Source organism: Notolabrus celidotus, chromosome 13 (assembly GCF_009762535.1).
Source record: "Notolabrus celidotus isolate fNotCel1 chromosome 13, fNotCel1.pri, whole genome shotgun sequence".
Lineage (NCBI taxonomy): Eukaryota > Metazoa > Chordata > Actinopteri > Labriformes > Labridae > Notolabrus > Notolabrus celidotus.
In genome coordinates this window covers 11,463,817-11,479,884 of record NC_048284.1, presented here as the reverse complement: position 1 = coordinate 11,479,884, position 16,068 = coordinate 11,463,817, and the positions used below count along the sequence as shown (strand labels likewise).

The 16,068-nt window shown below is 40.3% G+C and overlaps 1 protein-coding gene across 2 annotated transcripts in view; it reads right to left on the bottom strand.

Moving 5' to 3' along the window:
• Positions 1-15,631, bottom strand: part of otofa (otoferlin a) — a 118,844-nt gene extending 103,213 nt beyond the window's left edge. Inside the window, exons 1-2 of one of the 2 annotated variants that reach the window (XM_034699475.1) lie at positions 15,288-15,631; positions 3,133-3,191 (exon numbers count right to left, since the gene is read on the bottom strand). In XM_034699475.1, the coding sequence (XP_034555366.1) occupies positions 3,133-3,191; positions 15,288-15,369 (141 nt within the window). In that variant the 5' untranslated portion in view covers positions 15,370-15,631. The remainder of the gene's footprint in view (positions 1-3,132; positions 3,192-15,287) is intronic. The other variant, XM_034699474.1, reaches the window with a different exon arrangement.
• Positions 15,632-16,068: the final 437 nt, after the last annotated feature.

Sequence of the window (16,068 nt, the reverse complement as noted above, 5' to 3'; positions counted from 1 at the left end):
CCGTAACATGAGCAAGTAGAGTTTTCTGCTGAAAAATCTCCTCCTACTTTCTTCTAACAGTCATATGTATCACTCACTTTGAATATTGGTTGTTGAGAAAGTAAAACAAGCATTCTTTTGATCGTTGTGTCTGGCACCTTCCCCTCCTCACAGTGGTTGCAGCTATTAAAGTTTACAATGTTCAAGGCCATCAACGTCAAATCTTGTTGTTGATGGCCTTGTTTGCTTTTGTTGGTCGTAAAGAGGCATCACTGTAATAACTCAATCTGTTTCACTGCCAGTTAAAAACTCCTTACAGCGGCTTTAACAAATTGAAATTGATTGTAAAGTCACTCTAACATATAACTGTGTGCCGGTGATGGTTAAAAAAATGTAAAAATCTGTGCTTCGTTTCAACAACAGGCACATTTTCCCTGTAAGTCTGTGAACACAACATTCTTTCTGCATGGACTGTGCATGTGAGTAGGTGTATGTGCATGACTATGCAAGAGGCCGAATGTGTCCAGTCGTTTAGCCATTTTCCTGATTAGACTGAAAACAAAAGCCTGGTTATCAGCAAAGGAAGCAGCACTCTGTTACAAAGCCCATCAAAGAGAAAATGTTTTCTTTCACAAAACGCAGGCAGCTCAGAGAACAAAAAGAAACTTCAGTTAACTCTCCCCTGGGAAGATATTCTATGTGTTGGAGTCTGTCTTTCTTTTGTTTTTCTTATGTCATTCTCTGACTTTATTCCCAGCCTCTGTTCTGTCTCTTTGCTTGCACTCTGTGTGGATTCCCTCCAGCGCTTTTCTCTTGATCCCTCCACCCTCATCTTCTTCTTATTCCCTCCACCTCTGCTCCCTTATATGCCTCTTTGCATTTGAATCTTGTCATAATGCTGGCTTCTCAGTGTGACGGGAGCCTGTAGGAATCCCACTGGGAACATTTCCATGAATCCCACAGCACCCACAGTGAAAAGAGATGACCGAACAGCTATGAAGGAGCTTCAGTGAACTCCTGAAAGGAGATCTAAGGACTGTGCTGTTGCTCACGGTAATGTAATTTCTAGAACTTCAAATGAAACCAAGAGTTCATATTCATAAAACTTTCTTTTTAAAGGTCAAAAACTTCGAGTTCTGGCAGAAGAGCTATTTAAGGGACCTGCTCTTCCTCACTGCAGGAGAAGAGTGTCTAGTTTAATTACAACTGAACAAGTGCTCAATGTCATGCATGGGTGGAGGCCACTACCTCTGCTTCATCTCTCAGACCCTGAAAGGCCATCAGTGAACAGGAGAGGGCCATCAGGAGACACTTGGCAGGACATGTTCAATTTGCAAGGGAGAATAAGTAAGATTTCAGGTAGCAACATTGATTAGGTGATAAAATGTGATTGCTGGCTAGCTCAGTGGTTAACACTCCCTGCTCACAGGCTTAGCGTGTGGACATTAATGTGTGCAGTCCAGCATCTCAGACCCGAGGATCATTATGCACCTCACAATTTACATGCATTGCCAAGGTTAAGAGCCAAAACCGGGCCATAATGTGCCCTACATGGTAAAAGCTAGAGACCGAGAACACACTCAAAGGGGATCTTTAGACTGCTCTAGGCTGAAACAAATATATCAGTCTGGCTAGAAGCTTGTCAGGGGTACACTTTTTCATGAACACATTACCCCAGTACTCTGCACACTTCACTGGCTTCCCATCACTGCAAGAATTAACTACAAAGTCGCTCTCATCACCCATCAATGCATCTATGGAAACGCCCCACCATAAGAACTCCTCACCCAGCAAACCACAACCCGGAACTCACGCTCTGCACATCAGAACCTCCTCCACCCTCACAGAACCAAGCTCCGGACCATGGGAGATCTGGCATTTTGTGCTGCTGCACCACGTCTGTGGAACTCCCTGAGAAACATTTAAAGACCTTCCTCTTTGAAGATGCTTTTAACTTATTTTAAGTACTATTTCTAAGAAATGTTCAAGTTTGTTTTTACTGGGTGCCTGTAGCACTTTGAGATTTCTTGTAATGAAAAGTGCCTTATAAATAAAAAACATTATTATTATTATTAAAGAATAGTCGCTTTAAATGTTAAAAGCAGCAAAGCAACAATATTTATCATAATATGTTAACACTAAAGCCATGATGAAAATAGAGATATCTTATTATGGAAAACTCAACAGCAGAGTCATTTTACATCAAGTTAGAAAACAAACCACTATATACAACTGAGTTTGAATTACAGCAGCAATTACCGTTTTTCATTCTCAGGAGCAGCTAGATCTTAAAATTTGATTTGGAATTTACAATCCTTAACTAATGTTCTTTATTCTTATTTACTTTCCTGAAAAGTGCTCCCCAAGAAGCTTTTTCCAACCATTAAATACTGAACAGCTACTGGAAACCTGTGAATGCACATCCACTTTATGCTGATTTATATTAAAGGGACGTAAATAAGAAGCAGTGCTCAGTTTAGTCTAATACTAATCAATCAATCTGTATTTAAAAAGCACCAATTCACAACACAGTGAGTCATTTTAATCCACCATGAGCAGAGCACTTTGCAGCATTTAACCCTTAAAGACCAAGACCATCTTTGGGGGCGCCAGACTGTCCTGAATGTACTTTGAAAATGCTGAATGAGACAAATGTGATCTCACTGGAAAGCCGAGAATGTCAGCCGTAACTGAGTTTTTAAAGCTTGTTGATAGCAAAAGTTATAAAACATTTAAGAACAAGTTGCCGCCGCCAGCTGTCTAGGTCTTTGAGTTACAGTGGAAAAAAGGTTCTTATAACCGGTAGAAACCACGAGCAGAACCAGACTCATGTTGAATACTGAATACCAATGAATATTTCTTCAATACTGGGCTACACGCTGTTAAAATATAATTATGTTACAATCATTACGTAGCTCTGATAACATGCATTTAAAAGGAATTGGAAAACTGTCTCTATTAACTCTGTTATGTTCATAAATTATTGTCTCACAGCTTGTTCATTAACAAAACCTGCAGTGAGGAATCAGAGCTGTGCTATCAGCAGTGCAGACTGAAGTGTTGTGTTTTCTATTAAGATAGGAGGTGATTACTGATTGGTCATTATCAAGGTGGATAAGTGAACAACAGCAAAAGTAAAATGAAGACACTGACCTCGTTAAAATTGGCCACCTCCTCACTGTTCTCTGCCACTCGGCTGAAGAAGGGCAGACCTGGAAGATCAGGAGGAAAACGGAGGTTAATCACAGATAAATGTTCAATATGGCATAGTCATGATTGTCAGTTCAATTTAAAAGGATACACAGGGTAAGGATTTTTTTTAGCGAACACAAGGGTTTGTATTGTTGACTGTTACAAGCTTGATCATCATTCATGATTTTTCTATATGATAAACAAACTTTTACATTTTTTGACCTTGTTTATTGATTAAGGGCCAGTGTCCACTGACAGTTTTTTTTGCATTAGCAGGGTCTATTTTCTAAACAAAACAATCCAGTTCAGTGTTTAAAGCGTTCAATTTCCTATACTTTTTGTGCTGTTATAGTCAGTGCTCTCACAGAGCTCTCAGGCGAAAATAGCTCAATTTTTGTAACCCTGTTGCACTCCTTAATGTCACTTTTTCTTCACCAACCAATCAAAATCGAGATGGGACAAACTTCTGATATCAACTTTGTGAACAACAATGGTGAAGTTCTGTTGGGAGGAGAAACTCACCACACTCTATTTTCAGGTCTTTCTGCTGACTGATGCTTTAACACAATTTCCATTTCTATTTTTCTTATATTTCATTCATAAAACGTATTGAACAAAAGCAAATATGAAGTATACAGAGGAATTTAAACATACTCCATGGCAACCACTAGGAGTGCCAAAAGACAATTTTAGTAAGCCTCAGTGAGAGGCGCTCTGAAATTGAGGTTAAAGGTGCTGTCAGGGCAACAATGATGTAAATGGACACAGGCCTTGGCTGTATCACAATGCCTACGATTCAATCCAGTGTTTCCCCAACAGCGGCACCTGCCCCTCCTTGAAAGTTCAGTTAATTCTATTTTCTATAGAGCGCCAGATCACAGCATAAGTAATTCAAGGCTACCTCTCTTATAGATCACGTCTATACCTTGTTCTTTTATTAAACAGTTTAAATATCCTTATGTTATTTATCTTACGATGCGCCCACAGACACATAAAACACGTGCACGCACACACACATACACAGATGAGTACACTCCGTACAGCGGACTGAGGAGGGAAAAAAAAGTCGCAACCACCACGGGAGAAGCAGAAAAAAATCTCTGCCTTTTTTAAGCGCTCTCAGGGCCATCTCTGTGAGGATGGCAACACTCACTCTCCTGCAAGCAGCAGCCGGAGTACATCTCCTGCTCCGGGTGCAAGTACAGAAAAGAGCCCGAGTGCTCCACACTCTGCCCCTGACCAGCCGCAAAAGTCCAGTCATCATCGTATTTCAGGTTTTGACCTAGCTTGGGTGACAGATAGATAGATAGAAGAAACATCCAACACCATGACACCCCACCAAAGGCTGTAAACCTAGGAGAAACACTGCATTCTGTAACTCTTTAAAAGTGATTTAGGTTGGAAACCAGTAGATCAGGTGTGAAAAGTTAAAATTAGTTTCAACTCAATGAACTAACACTGAAAAGTTCCACATCTGTGTCACGTCTGTTTTGTCATGTATCAGGTATTTTTTTCTGGGATGTTGTATAGAAACATATTGGAGGTTATACATATGTAATGTTCTTCAGTTATACTTCTTTCTTTGTTTACATTCTGCACATATCTACAGTATACAGATTTTCTTTACTTACTTCATGGGAAATATTTTGAACAGGAATAAAAGTTTTTTAAAAAGGTCATTTTCAACCCCGAGTTATCTCTATTAAAATGCATATAGGACAATTACGTGTCGGCACTTTTACTTAAGGGATGCAGGGAGTACTTCTCACACCGCTGCCAGCAAGTAGTTGAATATATGACTGCATCCATATGGATTTATACATTAACTAACATAAAGACTCTCCCACTGCTATCTCAAATTTGGTTATATATGTCACATTAAAGGCCAGTGCAGAGACTAATGACTGCCTTGGGTATCCATGAAGCACACAAATCAGATGAGCTTATTTGGAAAAGAAGATGACAGCGGACAATTGCAGATACTTTCACTGATAAAATTCAGCTTAGTATGCGCCAGAGGTAAGATGGAGAGACAACAGGGAGAGAAAGTCTTCAGTGGAATCATAATGACATTGAAAAGGAGGTTAAAGAAAACAGAATGAACAAACTTTTCACATGGCCTCCTCAAGTGGTCGTTAAAAACAATGATCTGTCGGTGCAGTGTGTATTCAAGGTTATACACAAAGCAGAGAGCAATTCATCAAGCAGTGATCAGACATGTGCTGCAGCATGTGTTCACCTGGTTGCTTTGTGATACTGATGAATGGAGTTGACTGCTGTCTGGAGACTGCTTTGTTGCATTTGTTTGATTTGTGTATCTGAGATGCATTTGTGTGGGTGTTGATGTTTGTTTTGGTGCATGTGGATAGCTGATGTGTACTGACACACATTCGTATATTTAGATATACTCACACTGCACAGGGACTTATAAAGACACAGCCCTTGACAGTTTGGCTAAGTTTGAATAGGAATATATAGATTTGGCTTCTACTCCCCATCTCCTGAAGTCCACAACCTGGGTGTCATTCTTGACTCCACCCTCTCCTTCCGGTCACACATCAAATCAGTCACCAAGTCTGCATTCTACCACCTGAAGAACATCTCCTGTCTGCGTCCATCTCTCTCCGATTCAGTTGCCAAGACCCTCATCCACGCTTTCATTACCTCCCGGCTGGATTACTGCAATGGAGTCCTGTTCGGGGTACCCAGCAATGTCCTGGACAGGCTCAAATACATACAGAACTCAGCTGCCAGGGTTCTCACGCACACCAATCCCTGGCAGCACATCACCCCCACTCTCATTCACCTCCACTGGCTCCCTGTAAAGTACAGCATCTCCTATATACTCCTCCTTTTCACCTACAAATCCCTGCATATCCTTGCCCCCAAATACCTGGCTGACCTCCTCCACCAACACACTCCATCCTGGAACCTACGGTCTTCGAAGCTGGGTCTCCTCTCCATCCCCCGGACTGCGAAGCTGCAGACTTTTGGGGACAGAGCCTTCAGTGTGGCAGCCCCCACTCTGTGGAACTCTCTCCCTACTGACACTGGCAGCGCCCCAACCCTGGACACTTTTAAGAAAGCAGTCAAAACGCACCTTTTCCTCAAGGACTTTCCCTGTTACATATCCCCACCTAACCCCCAGACCCCCTACCTGACCCTGTGAAGCGATCTTGGGTTTCTTGAAAGGCGCTATATACTGTAAATACCAGTTATTATTATTATTACTGCAATTTTTTACTGTCAATATTTCTGTTCACAAACTAAGTAACTACAACATTTAAAGAGAGGAAAGACAGGTGGATGTGATTCATAAAACTTCATCAGTAGATGAACTAACACATTTTGTCTATTTGCTCTCTTTTCACTCCCCACTCAGTACAGCCTATTAAAAACCTGCAACCTTAAAAACCCATTTTTAGAAAACAAAAACTGCTTTAATGTCAGAAAGAGAGCGAGACAATACTCCTCCTACATTATTGAATACAGAGGCCATGAAAACATCTAACTGAGACGTGGGTTTGCAGAAGTAGCCTGTGTCAAACTTATGTAAGGTGCTCCACCACACCACACTAAAACAACATTCTGCTAATCATTTTGCCTTCTGGCCTTGGTGCAAAGAGCGAGAAATAAAGCGGTTGAGGGCCGGGGAGAGAGCGGCATTGAAAAAAAATCTAATTGCACTGAAAGGAAGAAAAAGGAATGCAGAGAACACTTTTATCTGAGAAGAAAGACCGAGATAAAAAGAGTAAACGGATGGAAATACTGGAGCTGACACTAATGATGGGAACACATAGGGTGTCTGTTATGGTGGGACCTATAGGGTGCAACAGACAGAAACTGTGGGGTGTACAACAGAGATATTTTCTTTATGCCCCTTAATGTGTAAGATGTCATCAGTGTCTCCCTGTTCGTCTGAGCATCTCATCTTTGCTGTTCCATGCTGGGACTTAATTTGGCCTTATTTCCTGGCTAATCCACAATCAACACAAGAGATGGTGTGCATCCTAAATAAGTACCTACATTTTTCCTCACAGTAAGTGTCCACTGCAGCAGAGAATGTAAACAAAAGAGGTTAAGCATGCTTGGGAAGGAAGGAAAGGGATTTAAATTATTTAGAGCGGACACACAAACCCATGTTTGATTGAGAGGAGAGAATATTGAAGATTTGGAGTTGACAAAGATGACTGCAGAAGCAGAAGCATTGATGTGAATAGGAATGCACATTATTATCTGCATAATGTCTGTATTAGCCAATTAAAGCTTCAAAAGTTAACTATCAGTATCGGCACATATGAAAACTTCTGCTGATATTTACTGCAAATAGTGTCACATATTAGATATTCCCATGCGATGACAGCTTACATACACCAACAAGTTTCAAAATGTCAACTGTGTGGAGGTATTTTTGATGTGTTGCAAACAGACAGCAATAGCTACCAACAATGCTTGTAAAGCACATGTGATGCAAAGAGGAGCAAAGCAACATTCCTTTAACACTACCACTTTGCTTGTGTATCTTAAGAACCATCATCCTGAAAAGCTTCAGGTTTCTGAAAAGTGACAACGAAAAAGCATCAGCCAAAAACTGCCGCCTTTAAAAAAACTCATTCCACAAAAAGCTTAGAAATAAAGTAACGATGATATCTCTGAATGTCTATATTTGGAAAAGAATACATTTATTATTTATTGTTCAATCAAATGTTGTTTGTCTTGTTTTATGTCTCTCTCTGACACAGACTGTCAAAATGATAATGACAGGTAAACTCTAGTACAGGAGAGCATTGGTGTTCAGTCTAATAAAAAAGGTGTGTATTTATTGGCCTCAGTATCTGTATCAAAAATAATTTAAAATACTGACATACGCCAATATCCTGCTTCCCCTAATGTGAAGTGTCGAGAGAGGTTTGTAGATGCCAGATAAAAGAAGGCAGATTGACTCAAATAAGATATTTCTAATGTTTTAGTGTACTTTTTAATTTAATTCAGCTTTAATTAAATTCCTTTTAATTTATATTTCTACAGTCAATGGTGTGACTACAACGAGCACTGGAGTGCTGCACTTTAGTAAAGCCGGCAGCTACAGATTAAAGCAAGCACTCATCAAAGACTTGTCACATATTCAATTAAATTTTGATGCTTTGCCTTTGAAGGCAACTTTAATTATTGTCTATGGCAACATAAAAGAACCAGTTTAAAACTAACTTGACAGAAGTCTTGAATCTACTTTTTTTAATTCCATGTCTTTTAAAAAGAACAGTTTGTTGATTAATTTCTTAAAACAAAAGGAGTGTTTGATCCAAGATAATGTGACATGTTTCATATTATATTTGGTTGTCTCACTGTCAGTTATAAACAAGCAGCAACTTCCGGTCTAAAAATATGAGTCCAATGCAGAAGTGCTTAAAAACTGCAGTTCAGCGAGGATCCGCTTAAGGCTGGCTCCGGAAGAACCGGAAACCACATACACACCAATTCAAAAAAGCCGATCTTTACAGCTGAAATAAACATGTTTACAGCCTGGTACAAAAGACGAGTGTAGTCTGGATAGCTCATTTCTCGATCGGCACACACTGTACGGTGGATGAATTTTTGTTTTAACCCGGCAATTTCGAAGATATTGAGATTACGAGTCTTCCAATGAGAGGCACAGATTACTTGATTGACAGGCGGGAACACTGTAGCTGTTGGCTAGGAGGCTCAAAGCCCCCTTCTTTATGTCACAATCGCTCGACAGCAGCAATATGGCTCCCGCCTCTAATTGGCCTCAAAACAGAGCTTCATGAACAGATGGGTGACGTCAGCGCTGTTTTGAAGCCAATCGGCGGCAGCAGCCATATTGGAAATGCGGAACTTACCCAGGCAGAGTGTGACGTATAGGGGTGGAGTTTGAGCCTCCTAGCCAACAGCTATGTGTTCCCGTCTGGGAGTCAAGTCAGTCATGTCCTTATTTGGGCAAAAACTCTTAATCTTAATATCTTCTGAACTGTCGCGTTAGAAAAAAATTCACCCCCCGTACAGTGTGTGCCGATAGAGAAATTAGCTACGTAGAGCCAAGCCGTTTTTTGAACCAGGCTGTAAACATGTTTATTAATGCTGCAAAAATCTTCTTTTTTGAATTGGTGTCTATGTGGTTTCTGGTGTTTCTGCAGCCAGCCTCAAGCGGATTCTCGATGAATTGCAGTTTATAAAACTTCTGCATGGGCTTCATAGTTTGAGACTGGAGGTTGCCACTTGGTTATAACAAGCAGTCAGAATTACTTGCATAACAGCTCTACCAGCCTCTCTTGGGGTCAAGTGTGGTTCAGGATACTCAGGGAGGGCTGACACTTCCTGGCAGACTACTTCCTCTCCAGACAGGAAGTTGCTTAAGCTGAGAGCACTCAGGAAACTCTACTGATGGTCTGCAGGGAAAAAGCAAGACTCAAAAAACCCCAAAGCAATTATAGAGAGTGGCGATGCAAGACTGACACAAATACTCTAAGCAAGAGACAAATCAACATACTACATGTATGAATTTTTCAATGAGGTAGTCGTTTAAATACAGATTGTAATGTTGCCAGTAAATTATTTTGAATTGAGATGAGGAAAATGATGAAGAGATAGAGGGATGGAAGGAGAGGATAGGATGAATTCACCATCTGCAGCAAAGTCACAACACTTGAATGGTGATCTAACCTTTTAACTTTTATCATTTACCCAATACATTGCAAACTTCTAAACATTTGCTCAACTAAAACATTTTTTTTTTTTTAAATCAAAGTAATAAAGTGGTGGGCACGATGATGACTCAGTCTACAGTAGGTTTGATCTCAGCTTGTATCTGAACTGCTCTCCCTCGCCCACCTTTCCAGTGATCCTCTGCTTTCGCTTATCTAATGACCCATAAACTTCAAAATCTATAACACGCACCTAATACCTGAGCACCAAGAGAAGGTGATTTATTTCATTCCATTGACTTAAATGTAAGGTGTTAAATTGAAACAACAGAGTCATGCTGAATAAAGCCATATCATAATGCCCTGTAAAGGTAATATGAGAAGCTACTGATGTCTACTTTGCAGACATAGGAGGAAAATATTAATTGACCATAAAAAGGTCAGTGCCTGAAGACATACATATGGAAGAAAATCAGAGAGCCTGAGCGTTTGGAGCGTAAAGGAGAGGACACTATGGACACAGGACAGAGGAGTAAATATGAGGAATTAAATATAAGTGACTGTATGGCAGAGGGATAACACTTATTATGTATGACTCTATCATGCCAGGTATGAGTATGTGCATAAAAACAGACACACATGCATTTAAAAGCAATGACAGAAGTGTAACAGAGGGACACAAATGTTTGACAGCCATGGTCTGGTGACTATTGCTTTAAATTAAATAGGTAGATTCAGATATCAGCATGTAAAAGAAAATATAACAGCCACAGCTACAGCTAGTTATCACCTCTCAATCTCCTCAGCTTTACAGAGCTTCTATAGCAAGTTAAAACTCACTTTAATATCTAGTTTGAGATTACTTGCAGTCCTAAAATATATTAGCAACTCTTATCATTGTTCAGGGAGTTATTTTGAGCCATATAAACTTCTCTAATCATCTTGGTACAATTAATATTCCGCCCACTGATGAAACAATTAAAACAACCAAATGTTCTAAATGGTGGAATTGTCCAACTCCATTCGATCTGCAGAGTCCCTCTCTACTTTCAAAAGACAGCTAAAGACCCAGCTCTTTAGGAAACACTATGCACTTAGCTAGACTATTCTCCACTGTTGTCCCCAGTGGCAGATCGTGTCTTCCAGCTACAGTTGACTCGCACTGTCCTGCTCTACTCTGGGAATCTGTGTTCAGCTCTGGAGTGTTAGATTAGTTTTTAGGATATTTTTTGTATGTTTTACACATCAAGTAGATTGTTCTGTCTGAAGTCTATCTTGTAATTTTGTATCGACCTAACATCTCACTGGCTGCAAAACAAGTTTACCTAAGGGTACAAATAAAGTAACCTGAACCTGAACCTGAACCTGAACCCAGCACTTGGTACTTTGGTAGTTATTGTGGTGATGACAAACAGTGGCGGTTCTAGACCAATTTTAATGGGGGGGGGGGCAGGCTGGGGGGGGCAGGCTGGGGCCAAGGGTGTTGTCAGAAGGGCACATTCAATCCTAACAAAAGAGACTGAGAAGGGCGAGGACCGGCTGAGAACAAACTGGCAAAACATCAGTGCATCCCTATATACTAGACATATATACTACTGTGTACTATATCAAAATGCAGACTGACAGCAGCTGTTTGGCTGTTTACACTCAACATAAGTCCTTTGGCGCTCTAAGGGACTGGAACCAAGTGCCACACGCATGTGTTCCGCCTGTAACATTGGCGCGATACCAAAGCTTTTTTTATCGTATAATACTATTTTGGTGTGGAGGGGGGGCCACAGGGGGGTCCAGGTTCAGTTTTACAGGGGCACTGGCCCCTGTTGGCCCCTCCCCAGAACCGCCACTGATGACAAGTGAATGTTGATGATGATAATGGAAGGTCTTAAATTGTCTGGTTGCTTCATTGAAGATGTTCCTTATTTTAATGTAAAAATAAAAAAAAAAAATCCTTATTTACTTTTGTGCATTGCCTTTACACTGCTTGGCAGTACCTGCATCCAAATGGACATGAAGCACTTTGTGACTCGTACTGATCTTGTTTCCTCTTGTCTAGATCTTTGCTTGTGTTGTTCTTGTTCTCGTATGTACGTCGCTTTGGATAAAAGCGTCTGCTAAATGACATTGTGACATTGTAACTTTGTAACATGTTCCAATTTGCGACTGTTAACGACCAAAACAAAGATGGCAGCGGCGGTCCTACGACTAACGTCACTGGAGAAAGAAACACACACACACAACCTCGTAAGCTGTTTAAAATATCTCGTCGTTCGTCGGACTGTTTAAGATTAATGCAGACAGTTTGGGAAGTCCTTGAAGATCCCAGGGACGGCCCGCTGAAGAGCCAGATACTTCTGGTGAGAGTTGACTGTGAGAGCTGAGATAAAGGTAAATATTTGACTTACATTCCAACTTGGTGAGAGACAAGGGTCCATTTTAGTGTGTTCATTCATACCAAGTAATTCCTCCATAACAGCTGAAGGTGTAAATGCGCACCTGCTGGCTAACAAGATCTTTAAAATCAAGTAACCAAACGTAAGTCAGCGCTTAACCCCTTCCACTGCCCCCAGGCGGTCCGCATACTTACTTGCACCTTTTTTGAAACCTTACTAGGAATTTTAACTATCTGTATACTGTTACACATTCAATACATAGACTGTACACTGTGTTCCAAATTATTATGCAAGTTGCATTTTTGTGGATATTTTAAAAACTGTGTTAATTGTCGTTTTCAAATTTGTTAGGAAGTCAGATAGTGAATATATTTCTTCAACTATGTGGTTAAAATGATGCTTTTCGGCTGTCTTTTTTTGAATAAATACAGAATCTACAGAAATGAGTGTGCCAAATTATTATGCAAGTTGGTGATAAGAGCATATAACTTGTGAAAATTGAAAACTAGCCACCATTTTAAACATTCTTTTGATTTGAAATAATAATATTTACTACAACTGTATTCAAACTTCAACAAAAACAACAGTTTTCTTTAGATTTGTATACAAAATAAAGCTGTTAAAGTCTTTGAAACATTTCAAATCTAAAGTGTTTCTCTGTTTAATTTCCACTGCTTCATTTTAACTTGGTGTTACTTTGCTTGTTGTTTTTATTTATTTTATCCTGTTATTTTACTTATTGTGTTTCAATCCCTCTGTAAAGTAGCCTTGAGTGTTAAGAAAGGCGCTTTTAAATACAATGTATTAAAATGTCCAATTTAACCTCCTTTTCTTTCAGTGAGAGTCAGAGGTCACTGGTAAACTGATTTAGTGAGGTTTCTGCTGACTTCTCTGCTGACACTGTGAGCTGTACCTTATATGTCTTTCTAAAGATGCTCTTTTGAGCTGAATTTCTTGACATTACTGTAAATTATCTCCTCTATCATTGACCACAAGTTCTCAGTCGGGTTGAGATGAGGTGAGCAGGCAGGCCAGTTCATGAGGCGATCCTCTTTAAAGCCCTGAGATGCCATCCTGTCCTGGGAATAATGTGAGGCATGTGACGGTGCATTGTGCTCATGCATGAACACTAGCATCTTTTTCACTTTAACTGAATGTCTTTTCCTCCATGGAGGAAAATAGAAAAGAGGATCGCCTCATGAACTGGCCTGCCTGCTCACCCTATCTCAACCAGTGAGTCAATAATAAAGAAGAGTATTTTCACGAGTTGACACAATTTAGAAGTTGTGATTTCAGTGTGCAGGTCAGATTTTGTGGCACTGAAGGATGGACAATAGAAACGTGTCAAACAACAAAGGCTTAAAGACCATGAAAGTAAGTTTTTATTTATTACAGTGTGATTCTGTCCATAGCATCTGAATATATAACCTAGGACCACATTTTTCATATTAATAGTTGTCAAAATTAGTGCTTGGGTCTAAATAGGCTACTATTGGGGCACTATTCCTGTCAGTACTTAATATATATATGATAAGATAAAGCATTTATCTTATTTTTACAGTTTACGGTGAAATTTAGCTGACAGCAGACATTCTATCCACAATGTAATACACATGCAGTGTATAAAAAACCTATATTTTAACAACTCTATAAAAAATACTTCAACCATCTTAATTTTTTTTTATCTTATCAGTCCTCCAACACTTATTAAAAGCCTTATAAAGTATCGTATGAGAATATAACACAAGGGAAAATTATTGACAGCTACTTGTGTCTTGAACTGGGCTTATTTTGAAATGGCAGAGAATGGATCTGAGACAGAAGGGCACGAGAGGGTGTAAACCAACACACAACCACACACACATACCATTGCTTCAGCTCTTTGAAATTGCAAACACAGCTGTTAAACTGCATGAGGGGAAGAGCAGACGATCTAATCCCTGACATGGATGTCACGGTTCATGTAATATCAAGACCCTGGTGACATTACTGCGGCACAACACTGAAACCCATCCTCTCTCTGGTGCTCTAACAGTCACTCACAAAGCCGGCAGAGAGAGAAGGAAGGGTGGTGGTCCTGGAACACCCTACACAACCCTGATGCTGCTGACAGCAGGATGCTAATCAGAGATCAGCTGGGACTGAACACCTAACATCTGAGTGAACTGATCCCTGTCCAAGGTGCTGAAACACACTCTTCCTCTCCCTTTGTATCTCTCACTCTCTCTCCCCCTCTCTCACAAAGAAACCTATGAATGGATTCACTGAAGTCATTCCAAGTATCCCGATTACGGACAGCAGGAGACACAGGGCAGGTCAGGTGTTGGATGGTGATCCTTTGGGAGCTTTAAAAGCGCCAGAGAACAGGAGGATTAGCTGTTGCCCTGAAGGTATGATAAAGAGGTCTCCACCTCCAACAGCCTCCCACCTCATTGTGAAATCAATACCATCAGCATAGTCAATGATAACCCACTAGCTTCATGCCTTTACTGCTTTAGGAGTAAATGACCAATGAAACATATAAAGATCATTGTAATGTCACTTTATTTGAAGAAATATAAACAGAGCTACAGATTGCTTTCTCTCTTACTGAGTATTTAAATATTTCATCGTCCAATAATTCCTGTTGAAGCCAAACTGTATGCTGTAATTTAACCATCATCATCATGAGCACGGTTATTCTGCTGTTTTATACACAGTTTCTGTAGTGTTTGGAAATACAAGCGATTATTGTATTTATAATAATATTAATACATGACAACTAGAAATATATTTTAAAAAGACAGAGAAAGTCTCACAAGGGGGTGCATTTTTTACAGAATCCATTCAAACACAGGGTAAGGATCTGACGGGTGTAAGTCGAGTTCTCCTGATAAAAAAAGGTGCATTGATCGCGTCACAGCGCAGCGCGTGTCCAGTAACCATTGATCCACGAGGGGGTTCCCCAACTTTTTACGCATCTAGCAAAACCGCTGATTATCTCTAAATCAAATGAGGACACACCACACAGAGGGGGGGTCAGATTTCAATCATGTAGGCTCCACTGCAGCCGAAGTTGTCCTACCTCTGAATGTAACTTTAGCGATCCTGTCACCTTTCCCCCGCAGGTGAGCGACCGTCTTCAGGTGAACCATTAGCGACATCATTAGTCCACGCTGGTCAGGGGGAGTATTTCTACTCCACACAGGTACAACTTGAACCGGTTTGGTGCAATCTGTGTTGGATGTTCTTCTAGGTGAGCCTCTCCTTGCTTCTGCACACCAGTATCGTTTTCCCCTCAGACAGCATGAAGAATAGTTTTTTTTTTTTTAAAAGAGAGATGAACAAAAAGAGAGAATTAATCATAAGCTCCAATAAACATTGCGTCTCCGTGCTCCGTGGCTGCTCGGTCTGTCGCGCATCCTCTGGCTGGCACTTGGTTTTACTCTGCTCGTTGTGCAGGAAGGGCGGGGGTGGTAGTGGTGGAGGGGGGTGGTAGTGGTGGTGGTGGTGGAGGTGGTGGAGGGGGGTTGAACGTGGGGATGGTGGATGGTCTAATTGTTAGACAACACTGCAGCTTTACTCTTCTTTTACAGTGGATCCAGAAAGTCTGCTGTTAAATGTCTGATTCCATTCAGACATGGCTTTAAATGACAGACAGGTTACTAAACACAGAGCTATATAGTGATTAGCTTTAGTGCTTGTCATTGTTCGTCTTCTGTAATTCTAAAAAAAAGCACAATAATCATTTTAATAATGATAATAATTTCATTTTTTTAATAACTATTATTTTTACATGTTCATTATTATAATGTTTGCACTATCCACTTTGGTACTTAAAAAATACAGTCATGGGGCGAATAAAG